The sequence below is a fragment of the Rhopalosiphum maidis genome, chromosome 2, assembly GCF_003676215.2.
Source record: "Rhopalosiphum maidis isolate BTI-1 chromosome 2, ASM367621v3, whole genome shotgun sequence".
In the NCBI taxonomy this organism is placed as follows: Eukaryota; Metazoa; Arthropoda; class Insecta; order Hemiptera; family Aphididae; genus Rhopalosiphum; species Rhopalosiphum maidis.
The window spans coordinates 83,711,004-83,726,258 of NC_040878.1; the positions used below are offsets into that span (position 1 = coordinate 83,711,004).

Sequence of the window (15,255 nt, forward strand, 5' to 3'; positions counted from 1 at the left end):
CATGTTTATGATTTGTTACTAACATATTTTTATTTATAATTTTACTAAGCTTGGTTTGTCAACAGATAACAAGTAAGGGTTTAATTTGTTTGGTATTATCATACAGTAAAAAACAACAATAATGAATAAACTAATGATTTGGTAACAAGTCACCAAACTGGATAGTACTTCTTACTAGTTATTATTATTTTTTTATAAGAATTGCTTAACTGTTTCAAGTTTAAACTAATTATTTTACACGCCTAGAAAGAACATCATAAAATACATAATTCTTTATCTAAATGTGGAAAAGATTTTGGCTGACCTTAGGAGCCGTAATAAGTGATCATTTTGTTGTTATATAGCGAATGTGTCGTTCGTTTTTCGTCATAATATACTCGTAATATTAACATAACGCGCATTTTAAAGTTGGCTAGACGGTATCGATTGTAATTGATTTTAAAAAAGTCACATTTATTTAGCGAGTTGATAATATTTGATTAATAAAGATAGTCTATAGTTAAATGCTTTAATGTTAAAATATGTTGTGAATTATATAATATACCCTGTAATAGCTTTTAACACTAATGCACTATAATAAACCTACATTAAAAGTTGATTGTTTTTCGTTTTGTATATTTTTTAATTTTTATTTCAATGCGAAATGCTTCTTTTGAATTCCATATCCATATGATATTTAATGTTTTGTGCGCACACAAAAGTGGTCATGTCTGCCACAGCTATGTTTTATGAGTTCATATTTTCCTTTTTGCAACAACTGCAGCATTAATAACTTTTGAAACAAGTTTTAGGAAAATTGTTATTTTGAATAAATTAAAAATTACATAAATGTATAAATTAAAGAGTATAATATATATTATTATCCTTATTTTTCGTTTTATTTTTTCAATTATTTTGCTCTTGGATTAAAATATACTTTACGAGTTTGGACAGCAATAAAAACTAAAAAAAAAAAAAACAGTACTATTTTAATTAAATTTATATTAATATTATCGTTTTAAATAGCGGAATATAATACCAAGAACTGTACAAATTATGAGAACTATATTATGTTATATTGTTGTTTATAAATTATTTGAAAATTTGACGTATATTTTTTTTTATAAGAAGTAATTAATATAATATGCTCGTACATTTTACAGAGTCATTGGTGTACTAAAGGCACCAAGTACCACCTTTGAAGTAGTGGCTGTTTATATGATCATAATTGCGTTCATAATGCAATTGAAATATAATAATTGTTATTTAACCCTTACGTTACGTTATTTTTTCTTATCATTAGAATTAGAAATAAATATTTTTTTGCGTTTTTCTGTTAAACATTGAATTTATTTATATTAATTTAATTATTTCTATACTTTCTACGTTTATACATTGTATTGCTTTTTACATAGTTTTAAAAATAATTGTTTATTTTTCTTTATTGCATTCATATGCACCGCATTTTTGATGATGTATTTTTTAAAAATGTAAACAAAATATTTAATATAAATTAAAATGTAATAAAATATGTATTACCTAACTTAAAAAATTTAATTATGTAAAAAAAAAATATTGTATATACTCCTAGCTGGCAATAAGAAAGGAATTTCTTAATCAGAAAACTATTTAAATAATTTTTGAATGATTTATTATATAAAACATGATAACTCCTTCAAGTCTATTTAATGGTTTTGTAAGATTTCCAACTGTTTAAGCAACGAAGGATTCTACATAATTTATCGCAATTGCATTAAAATTCTGTGATGGATGGGAAATTTGCATTGTCTCATAATTGTTTCGTTTAACTATATTACTAATTTATATCATAAGAATACAATCAAATGGTATTTTTTTTGTCACCTGTCGTTTTTTCCATGGATTTAAGTATATATTATATAATATTATCCACAGATTCGTGCTAGCTGCTTTAGCTAAGAATTAGGATACTTTTACGACTCTTATTTAGAATAATTTACTGTAGATGCTTATAAAATCCTATACAAAATATTTCAATTGAGTAGTTACGTGATTTCTATAATAAGCACTTAAATACTGTTAAACATATTTAAAAAATCGTCTAAATAATTTAAGTGTAAAATGTGTAATTAAAATTTCAAAATCTATAATTTGAATAAATGCATTATTTAAGCAGTAATTATAATTTTTATTTTCAAAACTTGACAACAAATAAATTATAAAGATATGTTCAGAGGAGGGAGGGGGTTCAAATGAAGCGATTAAAACGATTTTATATAGTGATGTTGTCGTTTCGGGTTCGAATTATAAAACAATAACAAATATAATTGTATGTATATTCACATGCGTTTTTCAACACGAGCAGTTAGAAGAGGCCGGTTGCACAAGTCTAGTATAATGCTGCAAAATAATCCGTAGTTGAATAAACTAAAGTAATAGGACGACGATTGTTTCGTCGTTGTTTCCGGCGTCGAGGTGAGAACAACGCTATTATTAGCCAGCTAGGATAGTTATACCGTTTCCATGGCCACAAAGCTGCCTGTGTATGTAGGGAGCATTGCAGCGACAATTATTATTATTATTTTATCGCGGTGACAGGCTTTCTACGCAGCTATAGGATTATTCGACTGCGCGGTATTTACACATCAATATAATAATCTAGGTATACTACACGTACTTATATATTGTAATATATCGTACTATATGTCATAAAAACGATGAAGATATTAAAATTCTAAATAGGCTGTCATAATCAGAAACGAAAGCCAATATTATAATATTACATTGTTTTATTGTAGCTAAACGATCCAAAAGTTTCAAAAAGGTAGTAAAAATAAGGGCAATTTCCCCCTGGTTTTTTTTCTATGACATTGTCATAGTTATATGTTAATATTGTATCTCAAAATAATCATTTTTAAATTTAAAATAAAATACATTTATTTACCGAATGACTTTTATTAAATAAAATTATGAACGTCAGAACTAATAACTACGTGTCTTCTATAAACTGTTGAAATGTCATGTTAGACCAAGTGCGGTGTTAACTAAGTTTTTATTTCTTTAATAAAAAAATTTAAATATTTATGGAATGCAAAGAATAGTTTGTGGTATCAGTGGCTTAGTCTGAGGTTTTAAGTGTTTTTTTATCAGTAAAAGTTAAATTTTTTTATTAAATTTGTGCCCCTTTTCCTATTATTAGGTAATTAATATTCAATTATTAAAACATTAAGTTTAATCGATAATTCGAATATTAAAAAAAAAATTCCAATTTAAAAATAAAAATTAATTTTAAAGTAGTGCATTATATACATACATTAAAAAAAAAAAGGAAATTTGATAATTTTAAATTACATATTAATTAATTAAAGTTAATGCTGCCATCTGTAAATTTAATATTATGTCGATTAAGTTTTAACTATCTACATTAGCGATTCCCATACAGCTTATAATAAATAATTTATCGTTATCAATGAGTATTTTTGTTCTCTTTCATGAAATTCACAGCAAGGAACCGTGGCTGAATTTGGTTTAAAAAACTATTCTTGAATATTTTTTTCATTCTCCACCTATATTGTGAAACGAAACATGTCATAAACCATACTTTTTCATTAATCGGATACTGAAAATAAAATTGAAAATATTTCCCCCCCTCCTTCTTTGATAAATCCCTATGAACGCCCCTCGACCGGACCACAATGACACATCACTAGTCAGCGACTACCTGTTTTCAATATATAGAATAATTAAACGAAATGCGTTTTATAACATTAACAATTAAAAAAAATTAAACTTTTATAACATTTCAATTATTGAACGACCCTTTAATCACCACCGCGTTACCACACGTCACAAATAACCGCGCCGCCTTATTATATTTTTCGATTAGTTGTCCGCGCCCAAGCCAATACATAATAATTATTATTGACACTGTGTCAAACGAATTAATTAAAATGTGAAAATAAAAAATATAGTAAAAACAAAACGATCCTACGGAGTACGAATGACCGCACTAATTCGGCTCCGCACAGCACGTCCTGCCGGTCGATCGATCGATCTCGGCCGACGGATTTTGATTAGCCCGCATGGGCCGAGTGCAACCGCATCCCGCGCGCGTACGTGTTGTACATCACGAACTGAAAATATAATGATATTAATTTGCGCCATGACGGACAGTAGTATTATTCTATTATATTATGCGCGTGCCGGCTATGATTTAGGATTCTTTACGCCGGAACACGAGTCGATTTTATTTCTCTCCTCTCGCACACGTCCGCCACGAATATTCCGATCTCCGTCACCGCCGCCCCGCCGTCATTATATTCTCTAGAGGATAACACGCCACGACGACAACGAACGACGACGTCGACTCTCATTGTGCAACGTTTCAAAAGCAAACAGTTTCGGTCTGTATCACACACACACACACACACACACACACACACACATTCGCTCGTATAGGTATATATAATATAATAATAATTACTTAACGTCGGGACCGTATTCGTATTAAGAGAGAAACGTCATCGCGATTATATACTGTAGTGTTGTAATCTCTCTATGTATAACGGCGGCGGCTGATGTGGTGTTGATTAATGGCAGTCTCCGCCGCCCGCGAAACTTTGTATATTATATATATTTTTATTTATTAAAACTGCGTGTAGTCCGGTATGTATATATATATATATCATAATATCATGTGTGTATATATATATATATATATAATACACGTGGCGTGGACCGCTGTGACGGCAGTTATATTTTCACGGGACGTTGTTGTTGTTGTTTCGCAGGTCCCATTGCGCGCGTGTTTCGCCGACGGTTCTTCCGCGAGATGGAACGGACTTTTGAAAAACGATCCGCCGAGCTCCGGATTCGACCACCGCCGCCACCCTATATACACCGCACCAACCCACCGCCCGCTGCCGTAGAAGGCGCGAGACGCGTACAGCCCTGTGAGACATGTCGCGAAATTAATTTTAACACTCAGGTCTCTGCAGATAATATATTTTTAAACGTTATCAACTCGTAGCGTACATCGTTAAAATGTGTGTGCGTGCGTGTGTTCTGTGTAGTGTGTACTGACTGTGTAGTGTGTACTTACTGTGTAAGTATACTGCTTACAGCACGTCTCAATATAATACCAAACAAAATTATTTTAATTTAAACGTAATATATTATGTTTATTATGTTTATTGTTCGTGCGATACGTTTGACTGCATTTGAACGAAATATAATATTTCCGCGACGCTGCCGTATTATTTGTACTGTAAATCTGTAGGACTATCGAAGAATACATTCTTAAGTCATTATTAAAATAATTTGTACGACATATTATTATGTATTTTAGATCTAAAAATAAATAATATAATAATTTTCCAAATACCTACATTTTTTAAATTTAATTTGAACCATATAATTAACCACTTAAATAAATCATTATTATGTATTATTTACATTTTTAGCTGTATTATGAAGGCTGTATAATTTTCTAAAACTGATTACTTGTTATATAAACGTTCATTCTTTTTAAACAATTCAATATATTATTATGATACGTAGAGTACCTACTCTCTGGAGTTTAATTTTTAATTTTTCACTTGATTGAAATATTAATTTATTAATCTCATTTGTCCATGTCCGAATTATAAATATTACATTAATTTAAGTTTTTAAATAGTGCACTGTGTCCGATATTATATACAAATAGTATATTATAAGAAAAATTATTACGCGAAATTCTATGTTAAAGCTCCAAAATTATTATAATCACTAGCCAGTAGCCTCGTCCTTTATATCCAAATAATATGTTTTTAACGGTCATTAATCTTTCATAAAAATAAAACGTGCAAATTAAACAGCACCACGTTGGTTGTTATAATATACAAATTACGATAAGTAGTAAGCATGCGATATATATTATGCAGTATGTACCTACCACAATTTTCAATTAAGACAAATTAATAAAAACAATTCACAAGTTTGTTTTCTGTCAGACTCTGTGTAATGATCGATTTGAACTCCAGATAAGGGTTCAGCATGTAAAATCAACATTTAAATATACAGAATACACACCACGCATGTATACTACATTTAATGCAATTACGGAAATACTCTCTCGTCGAGTTCATAAAAATCAAATCATTTAAATTTTTAAATGAATTACAAACAATTGTACCACATAACAGTTGCACGTTAATATAGTATGTACTTGAACTTTTTACATGCGCTAAATTCAATAGAGTTAAAAATATCTCTTGTAAACATTTAATTTTTATCTTCATTTAAATTTTTAATTTCAGGTACCTATACGTTAGTAGCAGTAGCTTATAACTATATAATATACTAATATGCACTTCGTTCAGACGCTTTACAACATTCCCAAGCGATGTAGGAAATTAGAATTTAGAAGTGATTATTATACTAAGCTTGGACTCTAAAAAATATAATAATTTCAAAGGATGTTTAATTTAAGCATAAATTATGGTCTAATTAATAATTATAATATTTTAGTTTAGCTAACATAAATTAATGGAATAAAACAGACTCGCTGTTTTCAATGTGCCTAATGACTTGTACACAATTAGTTTTGAGAAGTTGTATATAATATTGTGACAAAGTTAAATGCTTTACCGGCTAGTTGATAAAGTTAACTAGTAACCATAGTTACAGAGAGCGATTATGAGTAAGTACATGTATATTCATCGGGTATTCAGGGCTGTTTTACGAGATAAACCGGCAGCAATATTACGTGCGGTATATCCGAGTTGTAAATATACCCAACTGTAGGGGTCAAATTGCACAAAGTGAACACTTTCTTTTAAACTTTGTTGTAAGTGATATAAAAAACACACGGACTCGTAAAAATAAGCTATACATGTTTTTTTTATTATCTAAAAGTTTTGATTAAGAAGTAAAATATTTTTATATGGAATAAAAGAAAAGAAAATGTAATATTTTAGTTTCACAAATATTTCAAAAAAACCATCATTTTACTTACCTACTGGGAAAAAAATGATTGTCAAGTTATTAATAGATTTGGTCTGTGAATGAAACTACAAACCAAACAAAACATAAATTACAATAACTAAAAAAACCCGTTTTTCCTCTTTATAAACTATTGGAAATCGATGTTTTTAAGACAAATAGTACTTAAAATATTCCATCGTTAATCTAAAACAATAACGACGAATAATACTATTGAAAATTGTAGGTAGGTAAATATAAAGTTATACAATTCTTTTATTTTATTTATCTTCGGAAGAATATTTAGTACTTTTGCACTCAACATAGTTTTTACATTTTTTAACATTTTTAAGCTTGATAAATTACCAATGACGAACATAAAGAGTTTTAAGGAATCTGCAGGAACCAATTTTTATCTAAATAATGTCTATTATTTGGTATTAGTTTCATAACATCTGTGGTATAAACTGGATTCATTTCAAGTACACTTATGAATTACGATGTATGATATAAATAGTTACAAAGTCATAGTGGTGAATCTAATAAAAATAATAATAACAAATAATCCACAATAAGCGGAAACTGGTTTGTTGCAGATGATGAACAATTAAATACAACTTTACACAAAACGTAACTAGCATATTGATTACACTTTTTATTTTGCTTTAACTAATGGTAACTATTGTTCGTTAAGTCATTGCAATTTATTGCCATTGATGCGTATGGCATAAGTAAGGTTTTACATTTACGTGTCTAGTTGTACAAGGTTACTAAAACAATTATTAATTAAAAGTTATAACCAAGTTATTATTATTTTATAATACATAACAATAACAGAAACGTGCGAAAAATATAATAAAATCCAAATAGGTAAGTAACTAAATAATAAATAACTAATTAATATATTAGGTTAAGATCGTTTATTATTATTACGATTAATGTTACGTCACAATAATTGTTTTTATTCTTTAAAAAATTTTTCCATTTGGATCTAAACATATATTGTTAATGCTATCTGAAAACCATAATATGATAAACGATTATACTTTAAAAAAAAATCGAATAAAAAGTAATTTAAACTTGTTGTACAATGTACATATTTATTGATTCTAATTGCTAGTAATAATTTTACTAAACAATGATCAATTATGATTGAAGTATTGATTTAAAAAATATTATGTTATAATACAATACAACTCTGTATTAGTTTGGATCCAACGGATTCATTGATAAGAAATAATAACGAGTATTATTATAACGCAAGTATACACTATAATCATCCATGTTGAAAAACTGCATAGCTCGCGGAGATATTTTTGCCCGACAAAATGTCCACACGAATTCAAAACAACGAATAAAATGCGTCATTGTGATCTACTATATTATAATCGAGACTCATAAGATACTCGTCCATTATATAGTAGTATTATAGACAAATAATAATTGGGTATTTTTGTTAAGTTTTTTTTTTTTTTATTTTACCATTACCTATTTCATATCGCTTTGTTATTATTATACGTACCTATTTTATAATATTTTCGATTTTAAAATTACTGACCTAGGATCACAAATCATTTATATGAAATAATAACATTTCCAACGTTATGCGACGACGTGCAGGGTGCAGAGTTGTACGTACCTATATTATATACGTTCTAATCCCAGTAATAGAATGTATTAATCAAGTGCGGTATTAACCCGTGTACGTGATATCCACTCGGTTGAATGTCGATCAACTGTAAGACATAGTATCTGCAGACGGTGAACGCTACAACTCTACAATTATTATTAATACTACGATATTTAATATAATATACGTATATGAATTCGCGACCCGACGTCGAACATATCATGACAATATCATAATTTAAGACAGTTATGCGCGTATTTCTCAATCGTAGCAAAACCGTCGAGCGGCCGTCGTGTAGAAAATATCGTTTTTGTTCCTCGGGTAGCGGCGGCCCGTGGTGTTGGCGCGCGGGTTTTCCGGACCCGCAAACTTGTGGAAGTAGACGAGTTCGGCGACGAAAACGATTGCGCTCGCGGTCAGCCCGATCGTGAGGCACATGAACGCGATCACCACGTTCTTGAAAGTGAACACTTTGTGCGGGTCTTTGCGATGATGGTAATCGGATATCGGCCGGAACGGTTTCGCGTGCACAAACCAACTGTTGACGATGCCGCTTTCCACGAACGTGGTGATTATCCGGTCCACGACTTGTATGAACGGCACGTCTTTGCGGACCAGGTAGACGATGTGGAACGACCGCGGACATTCGTCCACTATGTGCAACAACACTTCGTTGTTTTCCACATAGGAGCTGGCGATTTTTTCCACTAGATCGTTTTTCCTGCCGATAGCAGCCGAAGTCTTGACGTGGCCGCGACGATATTGCCATGAAAGAAAATAACGATAAAAAACACATAATATTATTATATAACTCATGAGATATTGTGCAAAGATCGTCATATATAGAGAGATATCAGTAGTTATATTGTTTCTGGTAGTGGACACTCGTCGTCACAAAATCAAGGTTAATCGTTAAAAAACGTTGGGAAAAAAAATTCGTCTGTTCGACAATATCATATATTGGCGACCCCGTCGACAGTTAAAATACATCGTATAACTACATTCGTTCGGAAACAAGACACTGTTATTATTAAACATATAACGTCTTAAATTGTCAAATTATGCATATTTTATTATTATATAATAAGTCAATTTGTCTGCAACGCAAATAATTGCACACGTCTGCGTCACATCACACATATGTTGCAATGCTATACGTACATATGATAATAATAATATATTATAATATGACCTAGTATATAGTTTTGTTTTACTGAAAGGTTCATTTGCATATTGTTATATCAAACGAAAATAATAAATTACCGCCGATCGGCCATTACGCGAACCTATCGTTATTGTTATTTTATAGTATATACAGTTTACTTTCCAATTTTAGAATATATTTCATTCAACATAATATTATACAACATTTCATTTTAAAAGCCACATTATCGAAAAATCCATTCATAAGATTTAAGAATATTTAATGGGTTTTATTGAAAAGCGAAGTACATAACCCACTAAAATCTACGTCATCTTATTGACCTTTTGGTATATAAATATATTCAAAATCTTATCTTATTAAGTCAAGCACATACACTCACATCAATACATTATTATTTCATAAAATACCTAGTTACTCAATGCGTTTATTTTATTGACTTTTTCTCAACTCAACTATTCAAAATGAATAAATCTTTTATTTTTAGAAAGCTTGAAAAATTGTTTATTCTTAAATTCTTATATCATTTAATTTTTTTTTTTTTAGTGATTCGTTTTATAATAACATTTTTAATAACAATATTATAACTATAGTTTGTACTTTAAAGTTTAAATGTTATTTCTACATTACAGTATGTCCTAAAAGTCCCGCATGGCCTTCAGTATCTCCGTGGGAAATCAATATATATTTTTATAGTCATACCTTAGTATGGAAATTCTAATTGAGTGGCATAAAATTTGATTTTTTTAAAAAAATTAAAAAATTATCAAAATAATTTTTTATGCAATTAAGTTTTTTTTTAAATTTATAAGATACTTATTTCGTTGATAATATATTAAAAAAAAAAAAAAATACTAAAATTGTATATAAATTGACCAAGTTAAAGCCATCAATTATGTTTTTGAATAATAATAATATTACCTAGAAAAATACGGATTCCATGATTTAATCAATCTCGATTGGAACACTGATTTGTTTTTATGATAATCTGTAAATATCTAATTATTGGCAAAGCTTTCAGTTAAGATTAAAAAATTTCAATTTTGATAACCGCTATTTTTTATGTCAATTCCCAATATTAAAATAATAATTTTTCAACATTTCAATGATAAAATATCTATTTCAGCCTGATAATTAATTATACATACCAAATTTGTTACAGTTTTGATTTGAATATAAATAACAATACCTATCTGTGTATTATCTGTGTTTACTGAACATCGAAACGGGTTATCTATTTTTAAGTATTTTAATCGTCGTGAAATGAACCTACAATTTCGAACTGGGAACAAAAATTTAAATTAACTGTATTTAATATTGAATTCAAAATCGACTATAATAATAAATAAATTTCATGACGTGAACGGATTCCGACACTCCGTTAATAACAATACGTATATTATGTCAAAATGATTACCCGTTTGCTCGCCACTACGCCGAGTATGTCCAGGGACTTATTATTGATGATTGAAAATCGATCTGACATTTTCACGTACACCGGTCTTTCGTCGGACACGAACAGCAATATGAGGTTGTTGGAAGCCGAAAGTACCGGCATGCCGGTGTCGTACAGTTCTTGTACGGTGGCGACGTCCCGTTCGTATTTCGGATAGCTCAGATACTTGACCATGACCGCTTGCAGACTGGTAGCCATGATAAACCCAAACAGAACGGTGGACACGACCATTAGACGTTCGGAAATGTTGTTCGGCACTCGATTGAGCGGCACCATTAAGAAAACTCTGAACAAGTTTATGGCCAGAAGTGTGAGCGAGTACGATGTATTTGTCGTGCGCCGTATGAGAACCCACGCGCTCAGAGCTACGACAAACGAACCGGCCAAACAGTACCAAAGCCGAACGTCGAACGCCGTAAATATCGCGCGCCACTGACTCATCTGTTGCGCCTTGGGCACGACGAAACACAGCTCATCGAACATCACTGGTGTCGTGTATTGGATCGTGTTGTTGGATTCGTATGCCTTGAATAAATAAATCGAAAAATAAATCCAACGGATGTGATTTTATTTTATGGGTGGTCACGAAAAAAAGAATTCAATAACAATTAGGTAAATAGTAACACGAATAATAAAATGATTGTTCTCGCCACGTTTGCGTTGATCACCTATTATTATATTTTTAAATACATTTATATAGAGTGATGAAGTGAGAAATTCTTTATAATTTGTTGGAAACGCGCTCTTTATATAGTTTATCAAGTCCACCAAGTACTTATAGTTAAACGTTTCATTAGCTTTTGCACAGACTCCGTTTAAATAGTTTTCGAGAATGTAAATAGGAGTAAAATGTACCCATCTATATATTATAAAGGTACCGGGTGAAATACTGGTATTTCCGTTTAAGTTTTGGATAGTTTGTAGTTTCAAAAATTCTCAAGCTCCGTGTAAAATGTATCACTTTTATATTTTTGACGTTGATTTTATACCTGACCGTATCATTAACTGCAGTATGTAATTTGTACTTCTAGTATACTAATAAAAGAAAACCAAAATAATACCACAGTAACCGACATCATAAGGCCACACTCAATCTATTACGCATATAATATTAAACATATGGGGTTAAAGTATTGACTTTTGTATTGATGCCATTTATCTAACCGGGTATATGATTCAAATTTTAAATAATAATTATTCAATAACACGCTGAAAAGAAGCGTTATTACGATGACTGGTAGTCCGACGATAAATAAATCAACTGCTTATTATAACAGTGCCAACAAAAGTACATTAAAGTTTTAGTTTTAAATCGAGATTTTGAAAAAAAAAATACTTCTATAAATCGAATTCTCTTATAAAATTTAGTTGAGAATAGAGATGTTCTATGATATTAAATAATAACGAAGGGACAGACTCCCACGGCTCCGCATGTAGGTTCTACGTGAAATCGTTGGTCTTTCTATAGTTCTAGGACAACTTAAGGCTTAACTGATCTAGTTCACGGTCTCGCGGGTATATGATAAATTAATAATGGCGAATTTACACTTCGCCGCTATAACATAAATCGTGATTTCCGAAAAACAATTAGTTTACACCATAGTTTATTACACGTTTGTTATACGAACTAGCTTAAGAGTGCAATTTCGTCTTCCCGAAGTTATTATTTAGTCGATCAATGCAAACATTTGAATCATTCCGTAACAATTAAGAATCAACATAAATTTTAAAATATTTTTTTTGCGATTCACGCCATAACTGTGCAGTCATCAATGTATGCAGTGTGAATTCGGCTTTAAGAAGATGCTACACTTGCAGGACGTGTCGTCTCCGTCTTACAAACATCAACGATTTTCAAACGCATTTTCTGCGCAATCGGCTTTAATATTAGAGTGAATTTTACCTATATAAAACTCAACGGTAAGCATATATTATGAGTTTTTATTGATATTCTCACATTTAAATTCGATTACATAACATGTGAATTCACTCTGTTTAACATTACTATAAATATAACAACATGGAATTGGTCCTATCGAACGCAAATTTGTCATACTGACATACTATCGTGATGTTTTCTGATATACAAGTCCATAGTGACGGGGTGTAGAGTGCTCTTAACGCGAGTGCAGGTGCAACGCGTCATGACGGTGAAATTATTACGTTGAGAAAGACTCCGTTGAACGCCATGTCCACCTTGTTGTACACCAAATCGCCCAGCAGGCCGGTGTACGTGAAGTTCGAGTCGGTACCGGAATCGTTGGCGGCCGCGGCATTGGACTCGGAGCCGACGGATTCGGAGTTGGCCTCGGCCCAGCCGTACTTGCCGCCGTCGCTGGGCTCGCTGTAGACGGGCGTGAAGTTCATGTGCTTGGCCAGCGTGGCCGCGACGATGCCGTCCATTCCGCCGTACGAGCCGTCCGGCAGCTTGACCGCCTTGAGCCGCGTGGGGAACATGCATATGCGGACCCGGTGCCCGTTCAGGTCGGTCATCCTCAGACGGGCGACGGCGCGCAGCACGGCCGCGTCCGCCGGCCGCTCGGTGACCGAGTCCCGGAACGGATTGTACGTGTACGCGGCCGCGTACGCGATCACCACCACGTTGGCCACCCACTTCTTTTGCCAGGCCGTCTGGAACAGCGTCTTGATCGCTGACCGGACGATCACGCCCTGCCGGATCAGCCACACGACGTAGTGCGACTTTTGGTCCCACGCGGCCGCCACCGCGCCGCCGTCGATCAGTCCGAGCACCTCGTCCACGGGCCGCCCGTCGACGATCACCAGCACCGTCCGGCCGCCGCTGTCGGCACCTCGCGCCTCGTCCGGCCCGCGGTCCGCCGCCGGCGCGTGCATCAGTACGGCCGTGCCGACCATTCCGTGCACCGATCTCAGGAACCCGGCGGGCGTCGGTCCCAACGCGACCACGGACAGCGCGAACGGCTGTTGGGCCAAGTCGACGGCGGTCATCCGGCACACGTCGATCACCGTCGGCCCGTCGCGGCGATACGCCACCGGCCAGCTGTCGTCCACGGGCGGCAGGCGGCCGACGACCGCGGTGGCCGTCAGCAGCGCGACGGTTCCGCACAGCCATCGGATGGCGACGTCGGCCATGACGAGACCGCTGCAGCGCGACGACGATAGTGACCGCGATCGCGATCTAAACGCATATGATATGACGAGCGTATAATGTATGACCCGCGGCCGCGTCGTCGTCGTCGCATATTATAATAGTATATAATATTTATTAATGTCGTACGATTTATAAAACGTCGTCGTTATCATTATTACTGTTATTTTGAGATTGTCAAACACTTGTCGCCGCCGCCGCTGCCGATAACGTCTACCGCCGGGTTAGGGAGTTCGGCCCGTAAAAACGACAACGACAGCGCATACACGTCATTAATAATAATGTGCCGCACGCGATGCAACGTTACGATATATTTTCGTAAATTGTTTTGTACGGCTCTACCACGCGAATCAGCGCCGTTCTCCGTTTTCGAAATATATCGTAATAATAACGATGACACTAAAACGTCTCTACGCGACGACGATGAATAATTCATATAACGTATGCGCGATAACTATACTGCAGAAACGTGGCGGCCACACGACTACGGCGTTCGTCGGTTTTGATTTGACGTTTCGTTTCGAACGGATACTATAGTGCTGGGCGGCGCGCCGTGTTGTAACGTATAATGATGCATTGTTTTATGCGTCGACTACGGTATAGTCATTAAATTTGCAGAAGGTGCGCGCAATCGGATCTGAAGCATTTCACGAACGTTTTACCGCCCAACATATTATATATATATATATATATATATATATATATATAAGAAACACGTTCCCCTACCCGCAGTATTACAGATGTCGTCGATTTCGTTAAAATTCAATATGTACAACGATGCGCATATAAAATAATTACTATCCGGAGAACATCACGTATTACCATAATTCGACAAAAAACCCTTAAATAACTCAAAGGCGACTGTGCGTGATTTAATTATGGTCAATAATTTCACTTGCAGATACTCTATACTGCAGCAGCTGCCATCATTATAATATTATGTATAGTTTCGATATCAT

The 15,255-nt window shown here is 33.6% G+C and overlaps 1 protein-coding gene across 1 annotated transcript; it reads right to left on the reverse strand.

Moving 5' to 3' along the window:
- Nucleotides 1-8,812: 8,812 nt before the first annotated feature.
- On the reverse strand, nucleotides 8,813-14,280 carry LOC113552623. The gene is made up of 4 exons (XM_026955471.1): nucleotides 13,466-14,280; nucleotides 13,333-13,402; nucleotides 11,131-11,694; nucleotides 8,813-9,292 (listed from the first exon to the last, which is right to left on the reverse strand). Exons 1-4 carry the CDS (start codon nucleotides 14,278-14,280, stop codon nucleotides 8,813-8,815), a joined length of 1,929 nt encoding a protein of 642 aa, XP_026811272.1.
- Between the last annotated feature and the right edge of the window lie 975 nt (nucleotides 14,281-15,255).

Bases quoted from the DNA above. Each gene is read 5' to 3' on its own strand.
- LOC113552623 (XM_026955471.1), bottom strand. From the start codon at position 14,280: ATGGCCGACGTCGCCATCCGATGGCTGTGCGGAACCGTCGCGCTGCTG. The intron at 13,403-13,465 runs ATCCGTCGGCTC...CTCGAACTTCAC, and splicing joins TGGGCCGAGGCCAACTCCGA to GTACACCGGCCTGCTGGGCG. The intron at 9,293-11,130 runs GTAATCATTTTG...GGCCACGTCAAG, and splicing joins GCGTAGTGGCGAGCAAACGG to ACTTCGGCTGCTATCGGCAG.